The sequence below is a fragment of the Centruroides vittatus genome, unplaced genomic scaffold, assembly GCF_030686945.1.
Source record: "Centruroides vittatus isolate TY-2023 unplaced genomic scaffold, ASM3068694v2 contig_927, whole genome shotgun sequence".
Classification (NCBI taxonomy): domain Eukaryota; kingdom Metazoa; phylum Arthropoda; class Arachnida; order Scorpiones; family Buthidae; genus Centruroides; species Centruroides vittatus.
In genome coordinates, this window is record NW_027122613.1 from 2,376,847 (window position 1) to 2,391,919 (window position 15,073).

Genomic DNA, 15,073 nt, shown 5'->3' on the forward strand with positions numbered 1-15,073 from the left:
TTATTATTTAAAAAAATTTTAAATGGTTTTCTTATAAAATTCTTTCTTTATTAAAAACATTTTTCACCTCATAAAAATAGAATTTTCTTATAACGAATTCAATATCAAACTTTATAACAAGACAGTATCTGTCTAGAAATAATCTGTTTTGTATCGTATAAAATATAAAATTACGAAAAAATATTGACAGATGAGTTTGACAAGATAATCAGAAATTCTAGTTTAGTATCTTCTAGATTGTTTAAACCTATGGTTTTTCCTGCATCTCCTCTTCCTCCTCCTCCTCCTCCTCCTCTTCTTCTCCTTCTTCCTCTCCTTCCTCTTAAAGCAGTTATCTCTTGATGATGGATAAAGTAATAAAAATTGGGAAATTTATCGAAAGTATAATTAATTAAATAATAAAGATGAAATGCTACTTTGATGGAATTAATGGAGAAATTTTTCTGAAAGTAGATATAAAGAGTTCACTAGGGAGAAATTTTTCTGGATTAATTGCTCAAAGAGAATCCTATTTAATTGAAAGTTATAGATTTCTTGTAAAATAAAATTTGTTGCATGTTATTATACTTTAATACACTCCCATCTTTATGATACTATTGCATAATTGATAATGTTTAGTCTTTTCTTACGGAATCTTTCAAAAAATGTTCGAAGTATTAAGATTAAATATGAATGATCTTCAGTTAATAGAATTGAAATTCTCTCTTTTTTTAAGGGAAAATATTTGTTAAATTATATTAAAATTTCTATTTTTATAAAGATTTATGCGTAAAAAATTATAAGAAGTTTATGTGAAAGGAAATTTTTATGTTATGTTCTTTCAGCAAAAAGTTTCGTCTGTGATATCTTATACTGTCCAAAAAATTTCATTTTATTTGTTTCAAAAAAATAAAATATTTTTGATGAAAAAGTAAATTTATTATTAAATAAAATATAAAAGGTGTATTTATAAAATTTAATTATATATTTTTTTATTAAAAACTGTAAAAAATTGAAGGGAGAAAATTAGTCTTTAAAATGCATCGAAAGCACGAAAAATAAATCGAATTAATACAAATTCAATCAGCATTAATTGTGTAAATTTTATTTTTTCCAATTTTTCAGGTTAACTTTGGATATTTCACAATGTTATCTTATGATTTAGTTGCGGAATAGATAAAGAACATCATCAGTAAAGATGTTTCCAAGTTGTCTCTAAGGATGAACATCAATCAACAGTACTTCATTGAAATTCAATGGTATGATTGCAATAGAAAAAAAAATAAAATAAAGTTTTGAGATCTGATGATGGCCAAACTTGGTGAAATATAAATTGATGATGAAATGCCTGAGAGAAGAAAGGAAAATTAACTGAGTGATGTGAAGTTCGGTTTTCTTGAAAAACGTAAGGGAAAAAATATATATAAAAAGAATTTATTTCTTTTTACTAATGGCATCAAATGTACTTTTCTGGTATTTTAATGGTTATTGTTGAAAAGAATTTTAAAATTTTCGACAGAAGTTAAATTCTTGTAGCAGGAAAAAAAAATAACGTGTCTCATATAACGAAAAGGACTTCCATCATTCGTGTAACTATTGAGAAATTTATTAATTGTGAATTGTTATCATCACTTAACCTAGCTTCTAAGTTATCATCTAATTGAATTCTTAAGCAGAATAGGAAAACCTCCATTATTTCAAGCAATTAAGAGAATAATAATATAATTTAATATTATAATTCATTAAAATTATTAATTAGTTAGTTAATGGTATCTTATATCATTCATTCTTAAATAAGCTTGTTAACAATAAACTAAAATAATTACATATATTTCAACATAAATCTAATTTTAATATATAAAGATTAAAAGCTTGAAAAATATTAAAATTAAGTTGAAAAAAATGTTTTAAAGTCCCTAAAAAAGAGTTTTTGTAATAATAAATAGTTTTAAAGCTGTTTTAGTGTTGTACAATGCGAAACTGTGCAAAAATACATAAATAAACAATATAAAATAACAAAAGAAACCGATAAAAAACGAAAAATAAAACAATAAATTATAAACAAGAATGTGACAAGATAAGAGTGTAGAATGGTGAAGCACCACGTTATCTGGAAACAGAATGTTTTCAGGTTTCTTTCCAGTTGCACACCTATAAGATAACTATGTTGGAAATATATGTCAATCATAATAATAAAGAATTTAGCAGCATTAGCAGCAGATATATAAAGATAGATACAAAATAATAGTAAGGTAATATAAGAAAGAAACTTTCTGATGATGATTACTTTCCATATGAACTGTAATATTTCGTTACTGCAAGCTATGCCAACTTTATTCTATAACTTCTGACAGTTATTATTTACAACTAGTGTTGAAAGCATTCCCAATAATTATTAATGAAGTAGCTTTCGACAAAGTTAACTCAAGTTACTACAAATATTAAATAATTAACAACTATCTCGTAAAGATTTTAATCTACTCGAGGTAATTATTTTCTAAATAAATAACAGAATAATTAATAAATATACTGTTACAGATTAATTGTCTAAACATTGAATTTTATTTTTGTTACAGAAATTTTTATGTAGAAAACAATTTTAGTGATTGGAATATGTGGTACAGTGGTTAAATTAAGTAATAAAGTATCTATATATAAAAATATCTCTAGTAAATATAAAATGTTTCTTAAATTTTATGCTAAATTTAAACAAAGATCGATTGAAAAATAAAAATGATTTATATGTAATCTGATTGTTAAGATTTTCCAGGTTTCTTATCTTCTATATTTGACAGAGAACTATCTATAACTTTAGGAACTCCTTCAATTATTCATTTATGATTTCGCGATGATCTTCTCAGATTATTTTATTTATTAATAATTCATTTATTGAACATATTTTCATTAATATTTTATGTTTGGTAGCATTTCTAACTTCTTATATTTAATTTAATATAGGTTTCAAGTAATAATTATTATAATAATCGTAATTAAAATTATAATTTTTGTTCTTACTATGTCAATATTACTTGTACTATATTCTGTACTCAAGTATTCTTTTATGTATTTGCGATTAATATTTGGGTAAACCTGTATATAAACTATTTAAAGAGTAAATTGTCAAATTATTCAAATACTTTATTACTTAGAAAGTTTACAAATTATTTAAAATTAGTTCCTTTTTGCTCAATATACAAATTACAACGCTTTAACAGATTCATTTATAACCCGTTTTTAAATTGTCTGATAGGCTGTTCCAGAAATTCTCAAGGTTAGTTAACTTTCGTGCAACCCTTTAACCTGGCATTTTAAAACATAATCTACATATAAGCATACATAAAGGGCCACCTGGACTTTTTGCGTATACTTATGTTTCTGTAGTTTATACTACAGAAACATAAATATGCATTTTGCATATTTTACATTCAAATACCATTCTTTAGATAAAGACCTCCTGGGAAAGAACAGGGCTCTATAAAGGAAATTTCAGTAAAGGAATATACAGTATAAATTGAAAATCAACGTTTTTGAACTTATAATTCTCAAATTAGCCAAAACATGAAGAATATCTGAATACTTCTAAAATACTTTTTAAATCGACATTTTGAAGAAGATTAAAAACTGTTCGGGAAACGACAGAAATAAATTGATGTATGAATAGTTGATACCTGTTCGAGATATGTTAGAATCATAGTTCACTTGTAACAAATCCTTGTAATTAAGTAAAAGTTGTTCCTTCTTTGCCAAACTCCCATCCAAAGTGCTGTGCTATTTTCTAGTAATCCTTTCTAACAAGGTAAGGCCAATCACTTTTGTGATTGATGTTACTTTTAACTCCTCTTGATTAAAAACTACTCGGTGCATATCAACGAATGAAGTAGAAGGAAATCTCTTTGGAAATTACTAATTAGCTGTTTCCCATAAATGGTTAAAATAACTTAGATGAAAATCCGTTTTAACAGATGAATATTTTCTCTATCAACAGCTGTCTTTTCTAATTAAATGTTTATCAAAAATTCCCGTGATATTTTGCAAAATATCGATATCAACTCTTTTGTTTCATAATTGCGACATCTTACATTGTCACATACGTATTTGATCTGTAACACGTGATGAAGTTTTGACTACATTGTATAATTTCTGTCCACATTTTTAAGTTAATAAGGAAATAAATTAAATCTTAATCACATTCGAATATATAAAAACTATACGGCAATAATTCATCTAAATTAGTTAACTCCATTAAAATTTCTTAGAAATTTTGTCATTAAATTTGACAGTGAGATGTGTTTTATAATAAAATTTTGCATTTATTTTTAAAACTCTTTTATATATTAAATTTTTTTAGGTTTTTAACTTAAAGTTTTTGCTAGATTTCGTCTAATTTTATGTTACTAAAAACAGAACATTATAGATATTTTATAATAGCAACTGTAGATATTTTATAGCGTATTTGTAACTTAATTCTTTCACTGAAATGTAATAATACAAATGTTACATGTAATTCCTATTTTTAGGATCAATTTATACGAAAATACAAAAATTCCTCAAGTTAGAAAAGGGTAAAAACAATAATTATATTTTAATTAAAAAATTAAACGTGGAGTCTATTAATTATTATAGAAATTAGGTTTGGAGATTAATATTTGCAAAGTAATCATAAACGTGTGGAAAATTTAACAGCTGAGTGATCTTTAGTGTTATCAAAGAGAGAGAAAGAGAGAGAGTGATTGAATTTCATTCTTCTCAGCTTTCAACATCCTCCCAACAAACTTTAGCTCTCTGTATAAGTATTTAATTCAAATTAAATTTCTTTAATGAAACAATAAACATGGTAAATCATCTAAGATAAAGAGTAATGAATAGCTGTGATAAATGTATAGTCTTTGTTTGAAAGTTTGCACTGCTTGTTTCATGTCCTGTAGCAGTAAACAGCCATTATATCGATTAAGATTGTAATGTTTAAATCACTTTACTATTTCCCATTTTTAAGGCAATTGAAGAAAGTCGATATAATTCAATTCTTTTCCGGTTTGTCTTTAGAAAAATACTATTTCTTTCCTCTTATCGGGGTAAAAATCGAAATTTTATACAAACTTAATCGACGCCATGGATCATCAAGTTAAAAGAGAAAGTCGTTAGTTTTTCCCTGACCACATCCTTAATCCTATTTAAACGATAACTGTAAGGATTTGTAAATTTTACCAATGGATCAGGTAGCAGTAAAGTAGTAAATCACAATACGAACCATAAAGCGCGGTGTCATATGGTGTTTGCAGCATTGCTTCCTTACCCACAGATCAAATATCTCATTAACCTTCTCCGAGAGACAGTGTCAGTGTTTGGTGACAACCCTGACTAACTGGCCTGTCGCTTCACCAGCTTGTGTCATAACTGGTCCGATGCCAAAATTCTGCAACTGTTAACACAAATCAATACGCGATATTGGAAACGATTAACAGAAGTCACTCGGTTATTTTCTTATTAAACCCGTTTCAAAATCTGTTTCTATAAATGTCCACTAATATTTCTTTTGCTATCCTCATGCAAATAGATTTTATATGTAAATTTCTCCAATTTAAATTATGCAAAAAAATATTTATGTTTAGGTTATATTTGATTTTCATAAAGAAGAAGAACTTAAGTAAGAATGATATTAATATTTAAAGAAGGCATTAAAATACAACAATATTGCGACGAGTGTAAATTATTATTTTTTTTTATATAGGCCTACATATATATATAATGTTCTAGTCGCATGTTGCAGAAAATTCTCCACGCAATAAAATATTAGTTTCTTTCTTTTAATGTCAAAACCATTTTTTAAACTGTTTCTCCACTGACAAGTCGAGTTTTGCTACATATTCATCAAAAATTTTCATTTATAAACTTATATATCTGTCTCGAAAACGTTTCTAACGAGTCAATCAATGAAACGATCGAAAGATTAAAGATAAAACTGATTTACATAAGATTTTACTCAAGCTTAACCATTTATGTTCTTTACGGGTAAGGAGCATTAGATGTGAGCTTTAACTGTATATTACACGAGCTTGGAGCTACATTAAATCAGATTCTGACATTGGTAATTTTTAAAATTCTTCACACGTTTTCTCGTCATATATTGCTATCTTATCAATTACTCTACAAATTCCATTAAAAGCATCTGCTATCAGTAGCGAAACGATATTTACACCGGCGTAAATGTGCTATTAAATAACCGCCATGGGAGATGGCCATAATACGTAAGTTCTCGACGTGAAGTTACTTTTTCACCCCTTTCATCCTTTGGTTTTAAAGTGGAACCATTTGGCATATACTAGCCTTAGAAAATCTGAACAGATGACGAAATGATAGCGATGACGATATCGAGTGCATCGTCATCTTCCTCCCTCCGTAGTTAGTGGAGCAGTCCTGCTACGATTCGATCGAGGAGTGGAAGAGTGAGAGAGTTATGCGTTGGCAACCACGAAGAGGTCGCTTTCCTCCAGTTCTACTGCTGTGCCAATAGACGAGTGGAAGGCGAACTTGTGTTACACGGATTTTATCCGTACCCAGGAGGCTGGGAAAGTGAGAAGGGGGAGTTAAGAGAAAGTCCTGAATTGGCTAAGTTTTGTGTCGCTTATTCACCCCACAGTGTCCTAGCTCTCGTTTCCTTATCTATCGTGCTGTGCTGTTCATAACGGGACGGAATGGGCCGTCGTTCGTGCAAATTACTGGATGTCATCGCTTGCTTCTTTCAATTGACTTTATTTGCCTTTCGTGCTTTGGGTGAGTATATAATTTTACTCCATTTCTAGTTTTTTCTCCTTAATAATTGCTTCTGTTTATAATGCAAAATGGCAGAAATTATTCCCTGCCGTGATTTTTACGTATCCTATATACAAATGACCCCTTCAATTAGCTTTACAATATAAAATATCCGTATTGTTAGTAGCTCATTATCTAAAGTAAGCGACGTAAAAAATAATAAACTAAAGCTGGAATTTTAAAATTAATAATTCTATATTTATAAGGCAAAATAGGATGTGTTTTCATCCGAAAAACAAACATGTCTGTTTCTGTCTTATAATTAAAGATATTATACATCAGTTCAAATCGAACGAAAATACTACAAGAAAACTTCTTACCAGAGAAGAGCCATTAAGAAGTATATTTAAGAACGAAATTTTTCTTTATCTTATATACCGTTATTAGTATTTTACAACAAAAGCTATCCGAAACCGCTCGAGGGCAGATCTAAATCTTTTCCACCGTGCATTTTCCTACAAAGCCATTACATTTTAAGGAGGTCCACCTACTATATAGTTCGATCTCGTAAGTACAACATCCAATATAGTTGACTAAACACAGCACTGTAATATTATTCCCTCGTCAAAAATGATTTAAGGGTAATCATTATATAAAATATATATATATTTTTAAAAATTTTACTCCCGTAATGAATCATAATAAGAAGTGTACAATATCTCAATACGATTTTTCTATCTTTAAAAATACTTTATATTCAAAAATCCCTCGAGGTTAAAAGCATTTTCGAGTCTCTTAAACTTTTCACAAATAAAATATTTGTTTTGTACTTTAATATTTGTTCTAATTAGTATCGTATGCATCAATTACGTTGACTTTAATTAATTCTTTGACAAAATTTTTCGTTCTCACGGGTATGAATAGATAAATTTTTCTACGGAATAATTCCTTATTAATAAACTTTTATTAAATTATTTTAAATTTAAACATTAATTTAAGCTAGTTACAAGAAATCTGACAGGATATTTTATTTCGAAAATTATAATATGAGATAAATTCAGGTGGATAAGTTTCTTTTCATGAAGATTCGACTAAACTGTGAAGTAAATTAATTTTAAACATTTGGAAATGAATAAAGAAGCATAATTGTACTAAATAGATAGAATTATATCCTAAAGAGAATTTTTTTTGTTTGTCCTTCCCTCCTCTTCTTTACACACTTCTATTCTCCTTGTGGACACTGATAGCTAATTTATTTCTAGGCCAAGTAGAGCGAGAAGAGATAATGAGTACAACGGGCGTGAAGCATTACACATTCTTTTTTTTATATCTGGCATTTTCTGTTTTTATCTAGCTTTTTATACTTATTTTTTTTCTTTAAGAAAAAGGTTTTCTTCTCTCCTTAATCAGGATAATCCGCCACGTTGAAGAAACAGTTTTCAGCCTCGGATTTCCACCGCAAGTAACCTTTTACATGTTTCTACTTTCCCATCTTCACCTTCTTTTCTCTTATCACTCTCTAATACCTGTCTTTTTCCTATCTGGATCTCTTTAGTGTTTTAGTTAGAGAACAATGGATTCTTCTTCCTTGACATTGTCGGTACGGTTAATGCACTTGCATCATTACAATTTAAAAGTTTTGATGCATGTGCAATTTAAAGAGCATCTTCACTTTTCCTACTTTTTTTAAAAAATAAAATAATGGACTAAATGTATTTCGTGAGTGACTAAAAATAAATAAATTGATTCTCAATTCAATAAATGACAAATATTTTACATTTTTCCTGGTATAAATTTTATATTTTTCAGCAATATCCTCTACTACTTGAGGTAAAGTTGTTCCTTAACTATACAGTCTTAACCTCTTACCGACTGATTCATTATATTCAAGAATATCCACAGAGGAATGTCAATATTAAATAATAAATTCGTCTTGAATTATATTCTTGGAATGTGTTACTGTTTGATGCTAAGGAAAAGTTATTTTATTAAAAATACTTTATACTCTAGAGAGAATTGTAAATAACTTCGTTATTTATATTAACAATTCCAATTGTATTTAAATAATATCTGCTTAAAGTTTTCTTTTCATAAATATTTAAGAAAATAATAATAATAATATAAAGAAATTATATTTTAAAAATATTTTTCAGCATTATTTTTTCCATTTGCATAAAATCTTTTTACTTTAATGAAAAATGCAGAGAATATTCTTCTTCTTCTTCCTCTTCACTTTAATTTTGATGAGTGCTGTATGATCAGATTTCGAATATATGAAATTATATAAAATAAATCTATCTTTTTACTAGTAAAATCTTATCTAAATCATCAACAATAAGTAAAAATCTTGCTATATGTTAGATAAGAAAATTCACAACTTTAATAAATAATAATAATAATATAAAAACAATAAATGAAAGTAACAGAATTTATGAATTTATTTAAATAAAGTTTTATTTTTTTTAATTTTAATTTTTTTTTTGTTTTTTATCTTTATGAAATTTAAAGAATTAAAGTTTGTTTCGAAAAAGTTTACATTCAATTATATTTTTATAATAAGAAATTTGCAGTATTTTTTTTTGTAAATTTGTAAATTACATTTTTGTAAATTCTCTCAATGATAAAAAGAAAAATTGTTATATATATATAAAATTAAAAATTTCGGTTTAAATAAATTGAAATTTATCAATTTCATTTTTTAATTGTTTTTTCTTCTTCTTCTGTTGTTTTGAAGAGAAATTTCTAAAATTCCATTCTCTAAGTTAATGTTAGAAATTTAATTTTATCATTAAACAAGTTGTTTATATATAATATTTTGATGAAATTTTATTAATTTTATACGTAATTAAACAGCAACTGATTAAATTCTTTTCTTGTAGAGAAGAACTAATTACTATACATAAGTGTTTTGATTACAACATTTAACCAAAATTACATTTCAATATTGAAAATTTTTAGTTAATTAATTATTTTATATTTAAATTATTATGATTTTCTACACGAAGTTGTAAAGTTCCTATACTTTAACGTTTAACAATATTAGAAACAGAAGCTTATCTGACGAAATATTTGCATTTTTATAAATTTTAATTATATCTACAATAAAACCAAATATATCTCCTATTTTTAGAGTTTATCTTCTAAATTTCATTATATTTTTATATATTTTATTCTGTTTAAATTTTATTAAACGCTTAAATTTGCAACGATACATCATTCTCAACTAGCATCACTAAAATCTTTAATTTTGAAGTAAGAAATAAATCTTTATTTAAACAAATAATTATAAAAATTCCACTTTCCATCATATTATATTTTTTATTATAAAAAAAGATGAAAAATTTTAATATAGTTGCTTATAAGCAAGAACTATTTATCAAGTTAGCTTATCACTTAAACTTCACGATAACGATAAACGATGTAGGGAAATATGTTAATAGGATATAATATTTTATTAAATTTTCTTATTAAATATATACATACGAATACGCCTAACATATGAATAAATTTTTCTATAACTAATTTAAATTTTTACAATTAATAGAATTTTTTTTTAAAGGTTGTTCTTTTACGTACTCGAAACTTTAATTACTTACCCTTAATTTTTCGATTGCGGTTTCTTGTAATTATCTACAAAAATAATTGCTTTTATATCCTTACTAAATTTCCTATATCATTATCTATATCCAATTTTTCAAACGTCAATTTTAAGTAATTATTACCTCATTTAAAGTAGTGTTAATTACAAAAGAAAATTGTATAAGTTATAAATATCGATAGAACAATGCATCAGGGGGAAGAAAAAAAAAATATATTTTCAAGTGCATATATTTTTTTTTATTATTTACAAATTTTATTCTTTATTTTTTTACGTTCGCATTTTATAATACAGATAAACTAAACACATGGACAGAAGAAGCAAAGAAAAAATACAATTCCGGATATCACGAAATGCATTTCACTCATACTTAAATGTGCGTGATACGAAAACATAAAGTCTGTTTTACCATTAGTGTAAATGTATTTGGCAATAGAATTCATCGAAATATTTTAACAACTGATAGTAAACTTTATTTCTTCTATTAAAAAAATAATGATAATAATAATAATTATTATTATAATTCCATATAAATAAACATAATTTATATTTAAATACACGAATAAAGTATTAAATATAGTGAATATTTTCTTATTTTAACTGTATGTATTTATGTTTGTGTACATCAGAATTCGCTCTGGGCTTCTAGTAGAAGTATAGTGATGAAACTTTCATGTCTTGACACCCAGATGGTCAGAATAAGGACAAATACTGTAGGATCCTTAATCTATTTTGTTGATGTGGGAATCAGTTTTCTCGGTTTCTAGCATTTCTAATACTTTTAACCGATTTCTATGACGCGCATTACACTTTTATAAAATTCCAAGTGGATTTTTTTATTTACTGAAACTAAAAGTTATATAAACAAAACAATTGTAGAAATGGAATGAGGCTAAAATATATAATAATAATAATATAATTTTCTATTCGTGTTAGTTTAAGAATGTATTCTGTATAAAGGATAACTCTTACGTCAGTTCATTATATGCTTGAGTTCGTGTTAAATTTACTACATTAATTCCCAGATCCGAAATGTAAGTAGATTTGTTTTATGGTAAATAGTATGTTGGGTGAACAAATGTCTGTATCGATTTTGTTAAATAAATTTATACGCTCACACTCCACTTTAGGTATTTTTTTATTTTTTATTTTTGCATTATTTTTCTTTATTTATTTTTGATTTTAGAAAAGGATGGTTAAATTGGATATTTGTTTATTTTACTTATAAATTTATAGATATGTAGATTTGTTTAACATTATTTTTCTTTTCTTTTGAAATACTAGAATTTGTTTTTCTCTCTATACCTCTTATGTATATACAATAATAATAATACATCTTTATAAACCTTCTTTTAAAAATTTACATTTATATATATAATTTATTTTTTTTTAAAAATTATTTGAAATTTGATAAAAGTTAATGATGTTTACTGTATTTTTCGGATGATATAAAGTAATTTTGTTTAAAAAAATAACTTTAAAATATTTAAAAATTAATATAATCAAAAATATAATGATAATATTTTAAAAAGGTTTTAAAGGAATTAATTTATTTTATTTTTTAAACAAATATCAATTTAATTAAATTAAATTTTGTTGCATTTATTTTTAATTATTTAACTGTTACAAGAATAAATATATAAAATTATTTAAATATTTATAATCAATTTTATATAATTAAGTTAATAAAATAAGTAATATATATATTATATATGAAAATAAATAAAATAAGAAAATGTAATTATATTATATATTATAAGCATGTATGTAATCTAATCTATCAATAGATTATATAAACAGAATTTTTTATTTTTTTTGTGATGCTGAGATTTCATCTCTACCAATGGTATATCAGTTTAGGATATTAAATTGAAAAATTCGATTTGTGAATTATATCGATATCTTTCAATCAAAACTTTTGAATATAGAAAAATCTTTCGTAGTAGAAAATAGTAACGATGTCACAATAATTGACTTTACAGTAGAGGTAGAATGACAAAACAAACACGAAAAAAGAAGCTCAAGAGTAAAATCAATATTTCTTCAGCAATAATTTCTCCTTCACGAAATTCATTTATAATCTAGTTCAACATTATCAAAAAATTAATGAACTATAGGCTATTATTATATAACAATAAATATTTTTATACTGTTTTCTGCTATACAAAAAGAAAACAAATATGTTTTCTCTAATTGTTAAAGTAGCTGAAGTTAAATTTACATTGATACAAATGATGATGTACGTTTGTCCATTTATCTAATATTTTTAGAAGATTAATTTGAAATTTAATATATCAAATTTGTAAAAATATTTTATTAATTTTATGTTTCCAATTGATGATAAAAATTCTAAAATTAACACGATGACTTATTAAAGTTAACTTTAATCGAATGATGCGCTGGTGTTTTAATGATATCTTTCGCATTTTTGTCAGATTAAAACTATAAATTTAATACTAGAAATTTGTGAAAAATTTATAAATTCAGATTTCTATTTGATGCTATCACTAATTTCTATAATTCTATCCATAAAAATGTTTTTTTTTTTTAAAAGAGATAACAGTTTGATAACTTAAATTTTGCTAGTTTTATTAATAAAAATGATGTGTTATACGATTTTTTTTCAAATAAATCTTAAATTTATTAATAAATACTTAAATCTAAAAATAAAATAACATTTAAATATTGAATTTTCATTCAAGAAAAGTCAGAATTTCTACAGATTAGATATGAAAATTTAACTCGTTATCACTCATCTATATGCAAATTTTCTATATATAGTATCAACTTTAATTATTATATTTTTATTGTAATTTTGTATATATTGTATTTTAACTTTGTTACAAGATTAAAATAGATATCTAACAATAGATTGCATCTTCATCTTATTGATGAATGTCGAAACTTTTTTTTATGTACCACTTCCAAAAATGGCACATTGCCAATAGTTGTCTATAAGGTAATCCGTAACAGATATAATGTGTACTGAAGCAGTAAAGATCACGAATTTATTGATAATTTTTCTCACTATAACTAAAAAAAGAAAATTATTATATTTGTTATACAGTTAACTTTTATTTGCCACAACAATTTTCCTTTCTAAATCAATGTACTTACTACAGTACACTAATTGCATCAAGCATCACGATTGAAAAAAACCATCTAATAAATTATTTACTATGTATATATTACTTTAAAATTTACTTTTACATAAAATTCTTTATTATAAATTAATAATTTAATTTTTTTATTATAATTCCTGTATTATTATTCCAGTAATAACTATAAAGAAAAGGTTATATTAGTAAAAATACATCATAAACATCATTAAAAATACAATATATATTTATTTATATCTTTCTAATTTTTATGCATTAATATTCTACTCAGGTTTCACGCTACTGAAATTAGATACAGAGATTAAATGTTACTAAAGCAGAAAAAAATTTTGCTACACTTGCTGTTATTGACAGCATTAAATTCTAATAAATCAATTTCTGATATATTTTTCAAGATTCTTTTCCAATTTTATGAAAGTAATAACAGAATTTTCTTTAAATATAATATATTTATAATTATTATATTTAATATTTAAGGAAAAGAAGTATTTATTAAATAATACAACTTTGTTTAATTACAATTATTGATTAAATTATCATTATAAGAATATTATGTATAAATAATAACTTTTTTGTCATTTATACCAAATATAAACTAATTATTTAATATTACTTTATGTATTGTTTGGTAAATTGTAGCAAGAATTTCCATTAATGCATCGCTTCTTGACCTTTTTTCTCTGTCTTCACACCTTCAACCTTTAAAAAGTGCTCTTGCACCCTCATCACTTTTTTTTTTAAATTTAAGAGTCATATACTTTCTCACATATATTTTAGCCTAAATTCAGGCTAATATACATGCGAGAAAATGCACAAAAGTATTGTACATGCATAGCTTAAGCAATTAAGAAAAACCCTCCAAAACCTCCAAAATTGTATTGGTGCAAAGCTCAAATAGATATAAAAATAATAGTGGAGTTTTGGGATGCACTAAGATAAATAATGACGGTGTTTCAAGTCATAAACTATAATTTTTAAACATCTGTAATATAAATTCTCTCACTCCCTTGGAGGAAAGTGTGCTTTGCGTGCAACTCAAGTTAAGAACCATATTAATACATTAAATGTAATTCAAATTCAAATAATTATTATTCTTAAAAATAATTAAAACAATGGTTTAAACAGTTAAATAAAACGTTATTGATTTCTGTTGAATCATAATTATTATTTAATATTTTATTCGTGATAATGAATAATACTCGAGTAGCATGTGTTAAAAATTACACACCTATTAATTTACACGTGATTTTAAACAACTTCAGTTAACTTCATTAAATTGAAATCATTTTAAAAATAACTACACATACATATATCTGTTGAATGCAATTAATATATATAATTTCCATTAAGATAATGAAAATTTAAAAATTACAATTTAATTAACTAACTTCCTACATAATTTAGAATATTTAAGTAAGAGCAATGAATATACACAGGTACTTTCTTTTTGTTTCTTTAATTTGTTAAATTCGCGAATTAAATAAAGCAAAGAGAGAGAAATATAATTTTTTTTTAAAGTTAAATATCCGTATAATTGTAATTACAGATTGCTGAAGTTATTATTTAAATATGCAATCAGAAAAATAAAGTAATTTCAACGTTATAATTATTAAAGAATACTAATGAT

At 24.9% G+C, this 15,073-nt stretch overlaps 1 protein-coding gene across 1 annotated transcript in view; it reads left to right on the top strand.

The window, feature by feature from the left end:
- Positions 1-6,451: 6,451 nt before the first annotated feature.
- Positions 6,452-15,073, top strand: part of LOC136984771 (carcinoembryonic antigen-related cell adhesion molecule 5-like) — a 165,187-nt gene continuing 156,565 nt past the window's right edge. The window contains exon 1 of the mRNA XM_067281897.1: positions 6,452-6,750. Coding sequence (XP_067137998.1) covers positions 6,672-6,750 — 79 coding nt within the window. The 5' untranslated portion in view covers positions 6,452-6,671. The remainder of the gene's footprint in view (positions 6,751-15,073) is intronic.